This window comes from Heterodontus francisci, chromosome 8 (genome assembly GCF_036365525.1).
Source record: "Heterodontus francisci isolate sHetFra1 chromosome 8, sHetFra1.hap1, whole genome shotgun sequence".
Classification (NCBI taxonomy): domain Eukaryota; kingdom Metazoa; phylum Chordata; class Chondrichthyes; order Heterodontiformes; family Heterodontidae; genus Heterodontus; species Heterodontus francisci.
The window spans coordinates 5429579-5442637 of record NC_090378.1 but is presented as its reverse complement, the minus strand read 5'-3'; the positions used below and the strand labels follow the sequence as shown (position 1 = coordinate 5442637).

Genomic DNA, 13059 nt, shown 5'->3' with positions numbered 1-13059 from the left:
ACTTGCTGGATCTACTGGGGAGCAAATGACTCTACTTTGCACTCACTAAAGTTGCAGAATATTGCACTCCCACCTGAACACACTCACTGCACACCAAGTTAGTGGATTGCTCAATACTTTGTGGCACATTGCACCCTACTCCTCTCCCATGGTTACGCATTATCTAGAATAAAGCCACTTTAGATTACTCGTCCAGATGCAGTTGCAAAAATTTATTTATTTATTTATAGATACAGCACTGAAACAAGCCCTTCGGCCCACCAAGTCTGTGCCGACCTTCAACCACCCATTTATACTAATCCTACATTAATCCCAAATTCTCTACCACATCCCCACCATTCTCCTAGCACTTACCTACACTAGGGGCAATTTACAATGGCCAATTTACCTATCAACCTGCAAGTCTTTTGGTAAATATAATTTTGCCAATACACTCCAATTTGTTATATTCACCAATAATGTAGCTCAAAGACACCCAATACGGTAAACTTTTGCTGATTCATTTCAGTTTTTCGTTACAATCTCACTGACAGGAGTGGAAAACAGATGCTCCTATAAAATAGTTATTTCATCTGTGATCCTACTAGCCAACCAGGATTCAACAGGTCATGACGTTGAGACTGCTTGCAAACTAGACAGGGGTAGTGCAGCTCATGTCTTCACCCACACAGCTTCAACAACAAAATGTTCTTCCAAACATGGGCCATATCCCACCTCATTGGATCAATGCCCACTCCTAAATTATCTGGTGCAATGCAAGAAACAAAAAAACATTGTTCTTTCAAACAAAAGAAAAAATAAATAAATCACTAATAAAAGAGGAACGATGGACCAAATTGCTTCCTTCTGTACAGTAAGATTCTATGATTTGATTAAAAATAGTCAGAGAAGCAGATCAAAGACCAAAAAAACACTTGGAAGAGGGAGGTGATGAAATATTCATTACCTGGAGTTGATCGGCCGTGAAGCTGGTCCGTGCTCGTTTTGTTGGCTTGGGTTGAATCACATCTTGTTCTGTTGGTAATGCTCCTTCCATAGTTACTCCATTCCCTACAAAAGTCCACCTACAGTCTCAAAGTTTGCACCAAATCTTATGTTTTATACAAAGTTATTTTGCATATGAAAATGTTTTGTAATACATCATTGAGCGAGATTCACTTTCACCTCTCGATTCAGAATTCTGATCTACAAATCCCTCTACTGCACAGTCCTCACAGATATTACACTCTGGTCTCCCACAGATCCCATACTCTTTTCCCCCACAAATTATACTCCACCTCCCATGTATCCTTTAAAATTTAGTTGTGCAGCATGAGTTCTTTTTTTGTGTGTGGCCCCTTAAATTTTTGTGCAATATTTATAAATCAAACAAGTCCTGTATGGCACCTTTCAGGCTGCTAAGTATCCACACACCCACAGAGCTTAGTAGGAACATTGCTCCCCACCTCTATTAGTGGCAGAGCCTCCAGCTGTCTTGCTTGTATTCAAACATTAATAATGAAGACTTCACTAAATCCCAGCTTGTAAAAGACCTCAAAAAATTCTCAACCTTGCAATTGGTTAGCTCTCTAAATTACTTGTACTTCTGCTCAGTGTCTCCGATTCTAAATCCTTGAATGTTTGCACAACATCGCATCCAAATTGCTGTAGGAAAGGAAGTTGCAGTGTAATTTGATCATAAACCAATCACTAAGAAAATCAGTGCTAAAAGGACTTTCAAACGTGCTTGCACTCTTATTACCAGCCAAACTCCACGTGCAACTTTTATTTGACTAGAATGAGAATGAAGTTCATTAAAATATACCAACATTGATCATTTTTAATTGCTATGAAAAACTATACTGCAAAGATCCAGAAAGTTATTGAATTGTAAATATTTCAGTTTATACATTTCGTATACCCCATGGATTTTTAGTCTCCAAATTTTGTACTACTGCATAGTATTTTAATGGAAACCAACTTCTTCTATTTCACTTTTTAGTCCCAAATAGTGAAAAGTTATTGCTGGCAGCATTATAAACCCAAAACAAAAAACAGCAAGAACACAAGGGCTCTTGTATGAATTCAATAAAGATTATCTGCAGAGGAGACTATTTTGAGGTGAATTGAGTATTCATGCTAAAATTTTCTCCTGTTCCTAAAGAGGAAACCAACTCTCCACTTCTTGAAATTAAAGAGGAAAATTAAACTTCAGAAATTTTCTCCAATATTTTTGGCCAAGGTTTACAAAGGATAAAGCAACCATTAAAAAAAAAAAAGTCATACAAAATACAGCACAGACAGCAACCTTCTCATTGTGCTTTTGCCCAATCAACTGGATCCCACCACTCCAGTGATACTCAATGTGGTCCACAGGCTGGTCCAAAGTGCAAGTCACTGGCTTATAGTGCCAAGGCCATGAAAGAACAGGTCAGAACCCTCATTCCTACCACTGGCATGACATCACTCAACCAGGTTGGCTCCACTTGTGTAGCACGAGTCGTCATAAGTGTGAGTAACAATGTAGGTTTATAAGCAGGACTTATGTTTACTGTTGGTTTTGTTTGATTACTATAGATACAAGTATTAGTTTCTCAAGATGATTTCAGAACAGAATGTTTCAAACAAACATGTTCTCTTGTAATATTGTTTACAATATGAAAATGTCTATACTTGTGTTTCTGGTATGAATTAATTTACTCATTTAATAAAATTAATTCACAAATTTACTACATTTAGTAGCAAAAAAAGCACCAAAATATTTGTACAGTTCCCTTGAATTCTGATGAGTTTTTGTGCTGGCAAGAAAAAGTGACTGGGGTAGGACCTGTTGGTGGTCTGCAGGGTCTTTTGCTCTGCCTAAGTGGGTCATAGATTAAAAAGTAGTTTGTGAAGCACTCATTTACCCCAATACCACTTATGTCCTAAAAGATTCTTCCTGTTCAAAACACTTACCCCATGCGTATTTAAATTATATTCAAAGTCTCAGTCTTAGTAGTCACTTATAACAAAGCAATTCATGCTCCAATTAACATTCAGGTGCAAGGGTGGAAGTGGGAAAATCTTAACTGCTCCTTTTCTCTGCTAGTGATAATCCTCAGTTTGTACCCCTTCATCAAGGGTTGTAAAGCATTGATTGGTAGTCACGCTTTCCAAACCCTTCCATTACATACTCCCAGCCAATGTACCAATGAAAAACTACAATACCTTCACCACAGACTGCAGCCGTTCAAGGTGGCAGATCACGACCACCTTCGAGATCAATTAGGGATGGGGGAATAAATGCTTCCCTTACCAATAACACCCACATTCCGTTAGTGAATTTAAAAAAAAAAGAAAATCGATGCCATGATCATGGAGAAATAAAAGATTTTATAACTACTATAAACAGGACACAATACTAATGCAGTTTAATATTCCAAGAGCTTCTTATAACCAGCATCTGAATTGCCTCTTTAAAAACGTTGGTCTTAGTATAACTGAAAGGAGCAGGTGGGGTTCAGAGCCCATTTGTCATGCAACGTTTAACAGCCTATTCCAGTTTTAAAGCTGAACCAAATAGAGTTTCTAAAAATATGGCAACCTCATTGAACTCAACCACCATCTGAGAGCATTAGGATATCAGCAAACAGAATGACTAAACTCTAGGGCATGAGAATAAATGGGAAATTAATTGCATCAACATTTTTGGCTTGGTTTAAAGTTTAACCAGAAACTTAACTGGATCAGCCACATAAATGCAGAAATAAAAAGAAAACATTTCAGGTCAGCGACCTTTCATCAGAACTGACCTAAAACATTAACACTGCTTCTCTCTCCACAGATGCTGCCAGACCTGCTGAGTATTTCCAGCATTTCTTGTCTTTATTTCAGATTTCCAGCATTGCAGTATTTTGCTTTTATTGTAGCTACAGTATTTATGTGGCTAAAAGAGCAAGTCAGAGGTTAGTTATCCTGCAACAAGTGACTCATCTTGATTCCACAAGCCTTCCCACCATTTACAAGGCCTAATTCAGGAATGCGATTGAATACTATCCACTTGCCTGGATGAGTGCAGCTCCAACAGCTGCCAAGAAATTCTATACCATTCAGGACAAAGTAACCCAGTTGCTTTGCACCGATCCATGACTGGCGCACTGCATGTGCCATCTACAAGATACTGGAAGCAACTCTTCTAGGTTTCTTCACCAGCACCTCCCAAAACTACGATCTCTACCATCACTGGGTCAAAATTCTGGAACTCCCTACCCAACAGCACTGTAGGAGTACCTTCACCACACAGACTACAGCAATTCAAATGGACAGTTGACCACCACTTTCTCAAGGACAATAAACGCCAGTCCGGTCAGTGACACCACATTCCATGAATAAAATTGAATTTATATAGCACCTTTCATAAGCTCAGGATGTCCCAAAGGGCTTTACAGCCAATGAAGTACTTCAGGAAACATGGTAGTCAATTTGCACATAGCAAGGTCCCACAATCAGCAACAGGATAATGATCAGATAATCTGCAAAAATACGAATTAGGAGCAGAAGTAGGCCATTCGGCCTGTTGAACCTGCTCCGCCATTCAATAGGATCATGGCCGATCTGTGTGCTTCAAATTCCACACTCCCATCTAACCCCGATAACCCTAGATTCTCTTGCTTAACAAGAATCTATCTACCTCCACCTTAAAAATATTCAATGACCCTGCCTCCATCACCTTCTGAGGCAGAGTTCCAAAGTTGCACAATCCTCAGAAAAAAAACCTCTTCTCTGTTCTAAAAGGGCAACCCCTAATTTTAAAACAGTGCCCCCTATTTCTGGACTCACCCACAAGAGGAAACATCCTTTCCACATCCACCTGGTCAAGACTGTTCAGGATCTTATAAACTTCAATTAAGTCTCCCCTCACTCTTCTAAACTCCAGGGAAAACAAGCCCAGTTTGTCTAACCTTTCCTCAGAAGACAACCCACTTATTCCAGGTATCAATCTAGTAAACCTCCTCTGAACTGACTCCAATGCATTCACATCCTTCCTTAAATGAGACCAAAACTGCACAGAATTCGAGATGCAGTCTCACCAATGCCCTGTATAACTGAAGCACAACATCCTTACTTTTATTTTCAATTCCTCTCATAATAAAAGATAGCATTCCATTAGCCTTCTTTATTACCTGCAGTACTTGCATACTAACTTTTTCTGACTCCTGCACTAGAATACTTAGATCCCTCTGCACCTCAGTATTCTGAGATCGTTTTCCATTTAAGTAATACTCTGCTTTTTTTATTCTACCTGCCAAAGTGAACAATTTCACATTTTCCCACATTATACTCCATCTGCCAGATTTCTGCTCATTCACTCAACCTATCTATATTGGTCTGCAAGCTCCTTATGTCTTCTTCACAATATACTTTGCTACCTATTTTTGTGTCAGCTGCAAATTTAGCTACCATGCCATCGCTCCCCTCATCTAAGTCATTGATATAAATTGTAAAAAGTTGAGACCTCTGCAGGATTCCACTCAGCACATCCTGCCAATCAGAAAAGGACCCATTTATGCATACTCTGTTTTCTGCCAGCCAGCCAACCTTCTATCCATACTAATATATTACCCCCTACACCATGAGCTCCTCTATTTTTTGTGATGTTGCTTGAGAGATAAATATTGGCCAGGACACCAGGGAAAACTCCCCTGCTCTTCTGCAGCATAGTGCCTTGGCATCTTTTACATCCACCCGAGAGGGCAGATGAGGCCTTGGGTTAACATCTCATTATCTCATCTGACAGACAGCACCTCCGGCAGTGCAGCATTTCCTCAGTACGGCACTGGTGTGTCAGCCTAGACTTCTGTGCTCAAGTCCCTGGAACACAACTTGAGGTTTAACAAAAAAACACCCGATTCCCATTTGTATATAAATCACCAAGTGAAGTTTGAAAATTTGAGAGTTTAAAACTACCCTTGCTGTTTTTAACATGTCCTTTAGGGATTTGGATTACCAAGCCTCAAGAATTGCCCTGGAGTCTCCAGGAACTAAAAGACTAATGTCCAGGGTCCTGAACTGCACATTAAAAAGATAGTTTTTAGAAAAATACAATATGAATGTGACATGGTGGTGGGGAAGAGAAGGCAGTTTGACAGAATCAAAAATCATCCAATCAGGCCATGAATAGAATTCTTGCTTTCCAATTGGCCATAGGAAGTGGGCATCAGAAGAATGGATACATCAGCAACCAGTGACACCAAGTATGGGCTGGGCAGGACAGTGGGAGATAGGCGGTCATGTGATGCCTCCAGGAATATGTCCAACCAGATTAGACAACCATATTGTGTATAGACAATTAGCAACACAGTCAAAAGTCTTTTTTCCCCCCCAAATAAAGCAGTTACCATTTTCAGCTGCCCTTTTGAGGTTGTCCAACATGCAGTCGTAGTGTATCCGGCAAAGGACCTTCTCTTCCACCAGAGCGAACTCCTCCCCAGTGGACAGCTGCCTCTTGCAGGAGAAGCAGGCGAAGCACGCCAGGTGATAAACGTTACCCTTGGCCCTTCGGACCCAGTCTGTCGAATGGATATGTCTGCCACAGCGAGAGCACCGGGTTCCGTACCGCCTGTTTAAAACAAACACCATAGAGTTGGGCTGTAGGGTAAAATCACTGGAAAAGAAATTGGTGCTCTCTCTTGCCGCTGACATCCAACTCTTGCACTCAAAAGAATGTGACTGAGAAAAAAGACCTGCATTTATATAGCACCTTTCATGACTTCTGGATGTCCCAAAGAATGTTAGAGCTAATGAAATATTTTTTGAAATGTACTCACTGTTGTCAGAAACACAGTAGCCAATTTATGTACAGTAAACCTTCACAAACAGCAATGTGATGACCAGATAATCTGTTTTTGTAATTTTGGTTCAGGGATAAATATTGGCCCCAAGATACTGGGGAGAACTCCCCTGCCCTTTAAAATAGTGCCATAGCATCTTTTAAATCCTCCCGATGGGGCAGACAGGGCCTCAGTTTAATGTCTCAGGTGAGAGACAGCACCTCAGACAGCAGAGCACTCCCTCAGTACTGGTGCTGTCAGCCATGATTGTGCCCTGGTCTCTGGAGTCGGTCTTGAATTCATGGATTTTGATTCAAGTGGTAGTATTACCGAGGCAAACAATTGGTGCTATCAACAATGAAACATCTTTCTAGTAGCGGCGGACTGCAAAACAGCCAGCTATTGGATCCCAAGTGACCCACAAGAGCAGGAGCAAAGTTCACACTAAGTTGGAACATGTGCACAGTCACACAATCCAGAAGGTACTGTGCAGACCCTCAATCCCCTACAAGATATTACATTTTTACACAGCTGTGCAAAAATGTAAAAAGGTACCATGCACCGAAATAAACAAGCTGCATACAAATAAAATTAGGAGTTGGCCATTCAGCCCCTCAAGCCTGTTCTGCCATCCAATGAGATCTGTGAAAGTTTACTGCTGTTCTAGTATCAATTGCCATTTGTGGAAGAGAATTCAACTTCTACCACCCTTTGCGTGTAGAAATGTTTCCTAATTTCACTCCTGAAAGGCCTGGCTAATTTCAAGATTATGCCCCTAGTCCTACGCTTCCCATACCCACAAGAAATATTCCTGCTAGATGAGTGTATTTTTTAAAAAATGAAATGGAAAACTGAACTGATAAGAAATTCACAGCAGTTGAAAGAACAACTGATGAAGGAAATCTACCAGAGAAAAAAAAAAGAGGACCAGTATGCAAAATCAAAATAAACCCTTGACCGAAACGGTTTTTTGGCCCTCACCTAAAATCAGCACAGTCCCAGTAAGTCGGAGTTGCCCGACTGGGGAACGCTATCGCTCCAAACTCCCCGATTCTAAATGAAAACCTTCATGTTTGGGCCATGCATGATATTGCATAGATCTGTGGGAGTTAGCAGAAACTGGTTCCCACACGGCTGTTCAAAGATAGAGACTCCTACAGAAGACCTGTGGTGTCCCACTGGGATCGAAAACTGATTAAGTCAATCCATAAAGAACCTTTAAAAAAAAATCCAAAATGTTCATTTCTAACCGGTACCTGAAATAATCCAACTTGCAAAATATTTCTTGATCCTTAATATAGCAGCTGGTATGCCGGCCCAGAGAGGTTCTGCACACGCTGCAAGCCAAACATCGGACGTGCCAACATCGCTCGTTCACCTGGAAAAAGGCAGAGAATATAAAAAGTTAGGAGGGTCCAGACTCAGCGGGAGTGTCGGTACAGACGGGTAAGCGCCATCAGGAACACCGATTCAAGCAAATAAGAACAAGAAATGCTGGAACCACTCAGCAGGTCTGGCAGCATCTTCCGAAGAAGGATCACTGACCCAAAACATTAACTCTGCTTCTCTTTCCACAGATGCTGCCAGACCTGTTGAGTGGTTCCAGCATTTCTTGTTTTTATTTCAGATTTCCAGCATCCGCAGTATTTTGCTTTTATTTTACCGATTCAAGCAACTGCATTGAGCTTCGATGCCACCTTGTCCAAAGCAAACACCCAAAGAGCAGCAACAATCGAGTGAATAGACAGATCATTCTACACGCTGGAGGAGAACTGCAATGCATAAAAGAACTTGTATTAAGATCGCGCTGTTCACGGCTTCAGCAACGTCCCGAAGCGCTTTACAGCCAATGCGGTAGTGTTTTAACAAATAATGAGAAACTGTTTCCACAGGCAGGAGAGCCAGTAACTAGATTTAAAATCATTGGCAAAATAACCAGAGAGGAGATGAACATTAACACAGGGAGTATTGAGATCTGGAATGTTCTGCCTGAAAGGGCGGTGGAAGCAGATCCAATAGTAACCCTCAAAAGAGAATTGGATAAATATCTGGAAAAGGGAAAACAAAATTTTACAGGGCTTATGGGGGAAGAGGAGTGGGATTAATTCTTTCAAAAATGAGTTTAATGACCCTTTTGCTTTTTGATTCTAAATGCTCCCAAGAATACTGCAACTAGAGGTGTAGTGATGATAGACAAATTCTTGGGATGTGGGCATCGCTGGTAAGGATGGCAGTATTTATTGCCCACCTTTAGTTGCTCCGAGGTGGTGATGGTCCTTGAACCATTGAACTTCAGGCCGCGTCAAAGGGCAGTTAATACTGAGCAATATTGGTGTGGGACTGGAGTCACATGTAGGCCCAGACCGAGTAAGGACAGCAAATTTCCTCCCCTTAAAAAAAGGACATAAGTGAACCAGTTGGATTTATAAAACAAGTGGAGCTTCAGAATCACTTTCTAAACCGGTATCCCCCCCCCCCCCCCCCCTCCCTCCCCTCCAAGTACTGGAAGAGTACTAATCCATCAATACATACTGTTACTGGGGCTGCAAGGGCACGGTAAAGAGGAGGTTGAAGGCGTCTCAGTTGCAAAGGTCAGACAAGACTTAATGGACATTGTGAATTTCTTGGTAGGTGAAAGGACAGATACAGGATCCAGCCTTAAATAAGAATCTGTCAGATGGAAGAATGAAGGATTTGTAAAAGGATTGAAAGTTTTAGCAATGACCCAGATGCACTTAAAAGGAGAGCACAGCACAACTAAGCGAAGGGGACCGATTAATTGAAGAGTTTAATGCGGACAAAAACTGACCTTTAACAACTTGCATTTATATAGCGCCTTGAACATGGAGAAACATCCCATGGAGCTTCACAGAAGCCAGACCCCAAAAAAATGACAGTATGCGGAAGGAGGAGACATTAGAAGTGAATACAAGTTTGGTCAAAGGGGAATAAAAACGGACTCGCCTTTTTTAAGTGTCCTCACTGTTGTACTGTAGAAACGTAGTAGCCAATATGGGCACAGCAAGCTCCCATAAAGGGTAATGAGATAAACAGATAATCTGCTTTTAGTGATGTTAATGAGGGATAAATATTGGCCAGAGCATCTTCCAAACACTACCATTGAATCTTTACGGTTTGAACATTTGATTGGAAAGAAGGCCCCTCTGACAGAGGGGCAGGCCCTCAGCACAGTCAGGGAGTATCAATGTCACAGATCTTCAGCACAAGTCTCGGGAGTGGGGCTTCAAACTACAATCTTCTGACCAGAGGCGAAGAGCTTTACCCAATGAACCGCGGCTAGAAGTTAGGAACTTTAAAATGCAAGTTGTTTTACATCAGAACAATGTTTAGCATGACACCAAAACAAGACTTCGTTGTAAATTGGAATAATAATGGTCCTCTTGCTACTTTCCCTACAGTAGAACACAGTTCCAGCGCCGGTTGAGTAGTTGGTCTAGACTGTTTGATGTAGGGCAGTTGTTCAGACAAGAACTGGATGTTACTTTCCTCTACCAAAACTTTGCGTTTCTGGACACACTGGCCCCAAAGACAGTACAAATTAAACCACTTATTGATCAAAACCAACTCTTTACAAGAGTTGGCTCTCGAATTTATTTTAATCGGATTTCTTTGGGGGTGGTGGGAGTAGGTTGTTCGTTCTCTGGTCCGTCTCACCTTCAGGAGATATCGATCCACTATTTCCAGCCTGCAGCTACTACAGATGTTTCTCCCAGTCCTTGAGGAGACTATCGACTGTGGAGACAAGGATGGCGAGGCCGACGTGGCTGGGGAACAGGAATCATCTTTAACAACTCGATCAGAATTATTCTAAAAAAAAAATACACAAACGGAAAATTAGCCCTCAAGTGCAAATTGATCTCAACAAATATATAAAAAGGGAGCAGATTGTAAAACGATAGGGACTGGGTACCAAACTACAAGCGCTCCTGGGCTTCCGATTTCTTCCAAAGGGGACGGAGGAAATAGTTTCAGGGTCATCCGACATGGCTTTTAACTGGAAAAAGAAGAGAGAGCTTCAGCGCATTCTGAACTAGCTGCGTGCATCAGTCTTTTAATATCAACACCCACCCTCTACCCAGCACCCCCACCCACCCTGAATAAATATCAACCATTCGCCCCGTTCACCATGACAACGCATGTGATCATTAAAGATGCAATTTGGAAAGTAAATACCCTTGACTCAGTTTACAGAAACAAGACAGGACACTTGAGTGAATCATTAGCATTCATTCCAATGTCATAGGCTATTCTAGTCAAGTGTTTCAGACAGTTCTGGCCCCCCTTAAGTTGCACAAAGCTTTTCATTTATACCCATCAATTCCTAGCGCCAGTTAAATCAGGTTGGAGTCAGTGAAGGGGGGGGGGGGGAAGGAAAATTGTTTTTTTTTTGCTCTCCAACAATTAAAGCAGTCCTTTTTCCATCCAAAACGCCTTTGAAAGGGTAACCTAGAGGTGAAGAGGTTTAATGGGGGTACTTGAAAGATAATTACAGCTAGTCCGCTCCGGTCAGGTTTGTTCGATTGACAATTTGCAGAAAAGGCAAGGAGCAATTACTGCTGCAGGTGATTCGCGTTAACTGTCCCGAGGAGATCAGATTCCGAGTTACATATTTAACCAAAATCAACACGATTCTTCCCCCACCACCACACACCCCCTCCAAAAAAACAACACGAATACTCACACTTATTAAACTTCTCCAACCGCCTGGAGATGTCTAATCTATATGTGGATAGGTTAGAACTGAAGACTTTACTGAATTCCCACTATCATGTTAAATACCAATTGCCAGCTCCGATTAGGACGCTGGCAGCTTTCAGTAAAGTCTGCACTCGATTAAGTCCGAAATGGGTCGGTTTTCAAGAGTGTGTAGCATTAACACGTAAATCGTTTTAAACATAACTCACAGTAGGGCAATATCTTGTCAAGTTCACCCCCTAACCCCATTATTGAACCCCATCACATTAACCTTGCATATATATTACTCACTATAGGATAATATCTGGACTAGATTAATCTACCCCCAACCCGATTATTGTATTGAACCCCGTCATAGTCCACCAGAATCTGGAGCCTCCCATTACTTCACTCTCCCCAGTTATGACACTTATTAATTACACCGATTCTGACGATTTTTTTCCTGGTGAAAACTGTCCATTTGTCAGGAAGGGACGTTACGAAACGCACATAGAACGATGGAAACAGGCGACTGTCTCCCAACTCAATGTTGCATCTGGTTTAATTGGCCGTAATAAAAGTCAACAGATCTTACCCGGCGGACTGGGGTTAGAGAGACACATTGAGCCAGCCTTACCTTCTCGAAGTACACGCCAGTCGTGTAGTTCACTTTGCCTTCCATACGACACACTAGTAACTCAGTACTCTTCCAGTACATTGCATTCAAGACTCGTATTCCAATGGCATAACAAACACAAAAAAAAAACCTCCTTGTCTAAGAGGGAGACTTTTTGAAAATTGCCTCTACTCCAACACCTTTCCTATCCAATTCCTCCTCGGTCCGAATTTCAATTGGCTGCGTTGTTTTTAAAAAAGTTAGCTTGGTGCAGTGAATTTACAAAAAAAAATTATTTTTTCGCTAACCACACCTCTTCAACGTAGCACAGCCCTCAGACATGTAAGAATTTTTATTCATATACACTAGAGAATAGCTCAGTGATTTCCCCCCTCCCCTCTGTATCCAACCAGCAGCAAGCATTATCTCACAAGCCTTTATCTCTAATCGGCTACACGACTCGACTGAAATCTAAACACGGATTCAGGTTACGTCCCCGCAGCCTTTACAAGGGAAGTAAGCCAAATAAAAACATTTACAGTCACTGCACGCCATATTCCCGGGGTTTTTCCTCTCCAAAGGAGAGAGTGAAATAGAGGACGCGGATTTTTTTTCCTTCCTTCTCTCTCAGTAAGATATAAATTTGTGCGACTCTGGTTCGCTATTAATAACTTTCCATCAACAGATCGCAAGCATCTGAACCATATTAATATTTTATTCCTGGTGGTTTCAAATAATGCCCACGAGGAACGGAGTGCTAATTATTACAAATTATGGGAGTCTCTCTTTAAGATTGCAAGTCCTGATAAAGACAATCGCGTCCCTTCATTTGCTTTCCCCCTCCAAATATTTAAACAAAAACCTGTTTTCTTTGTACTTGTGTGTGGCAGACCGAATAGATTCTCTCAGTCCATTCAAACACACCTGGAGTACTTCAGCACTGAATAACAACACAAACCC

At 41.4% G+C, this 13059-nt stretch overlaps 1 protein-coding gene across 1 annotated transcript in view; it reads right to left on the bottom strand.

Annotated features, from left to right (window-relative positions):
- The window catches only part of LOC137372469 (LIM/homeobox protein Lhx8-like), a 40023-nt gene extending 27822 nt beyond the window's left edge, over positions 1 to 12201 (bottom strand). Inside the window, exons 1-5 of the mRNA XM_068036328.1 lie at positions 12121 to 12201; positions 10464 to 10616; positions 8045 to 8166; positions 6357 to 6577; positions 947 to 1050 (exon numbers count right to left, since the gene is read on the bottom strand). Of these exons, the coding sequence (XP_067892429.1) occupies positions 947 to 1050; positions 6357 to 6577; positions 8045 to 8166; positions 10464 to 10616; positions 12121 to 12201 (681 nt within the window). The remainder of the gene's footprint in view (positions 1 to 946; positions 1051 to 6356; positions 6578 to 8044; positions 8167 to 10463; positions 10617 to 12120) is intronic.
- Positions 12202 to 13059: the final 858 nt, after the last annotated feature.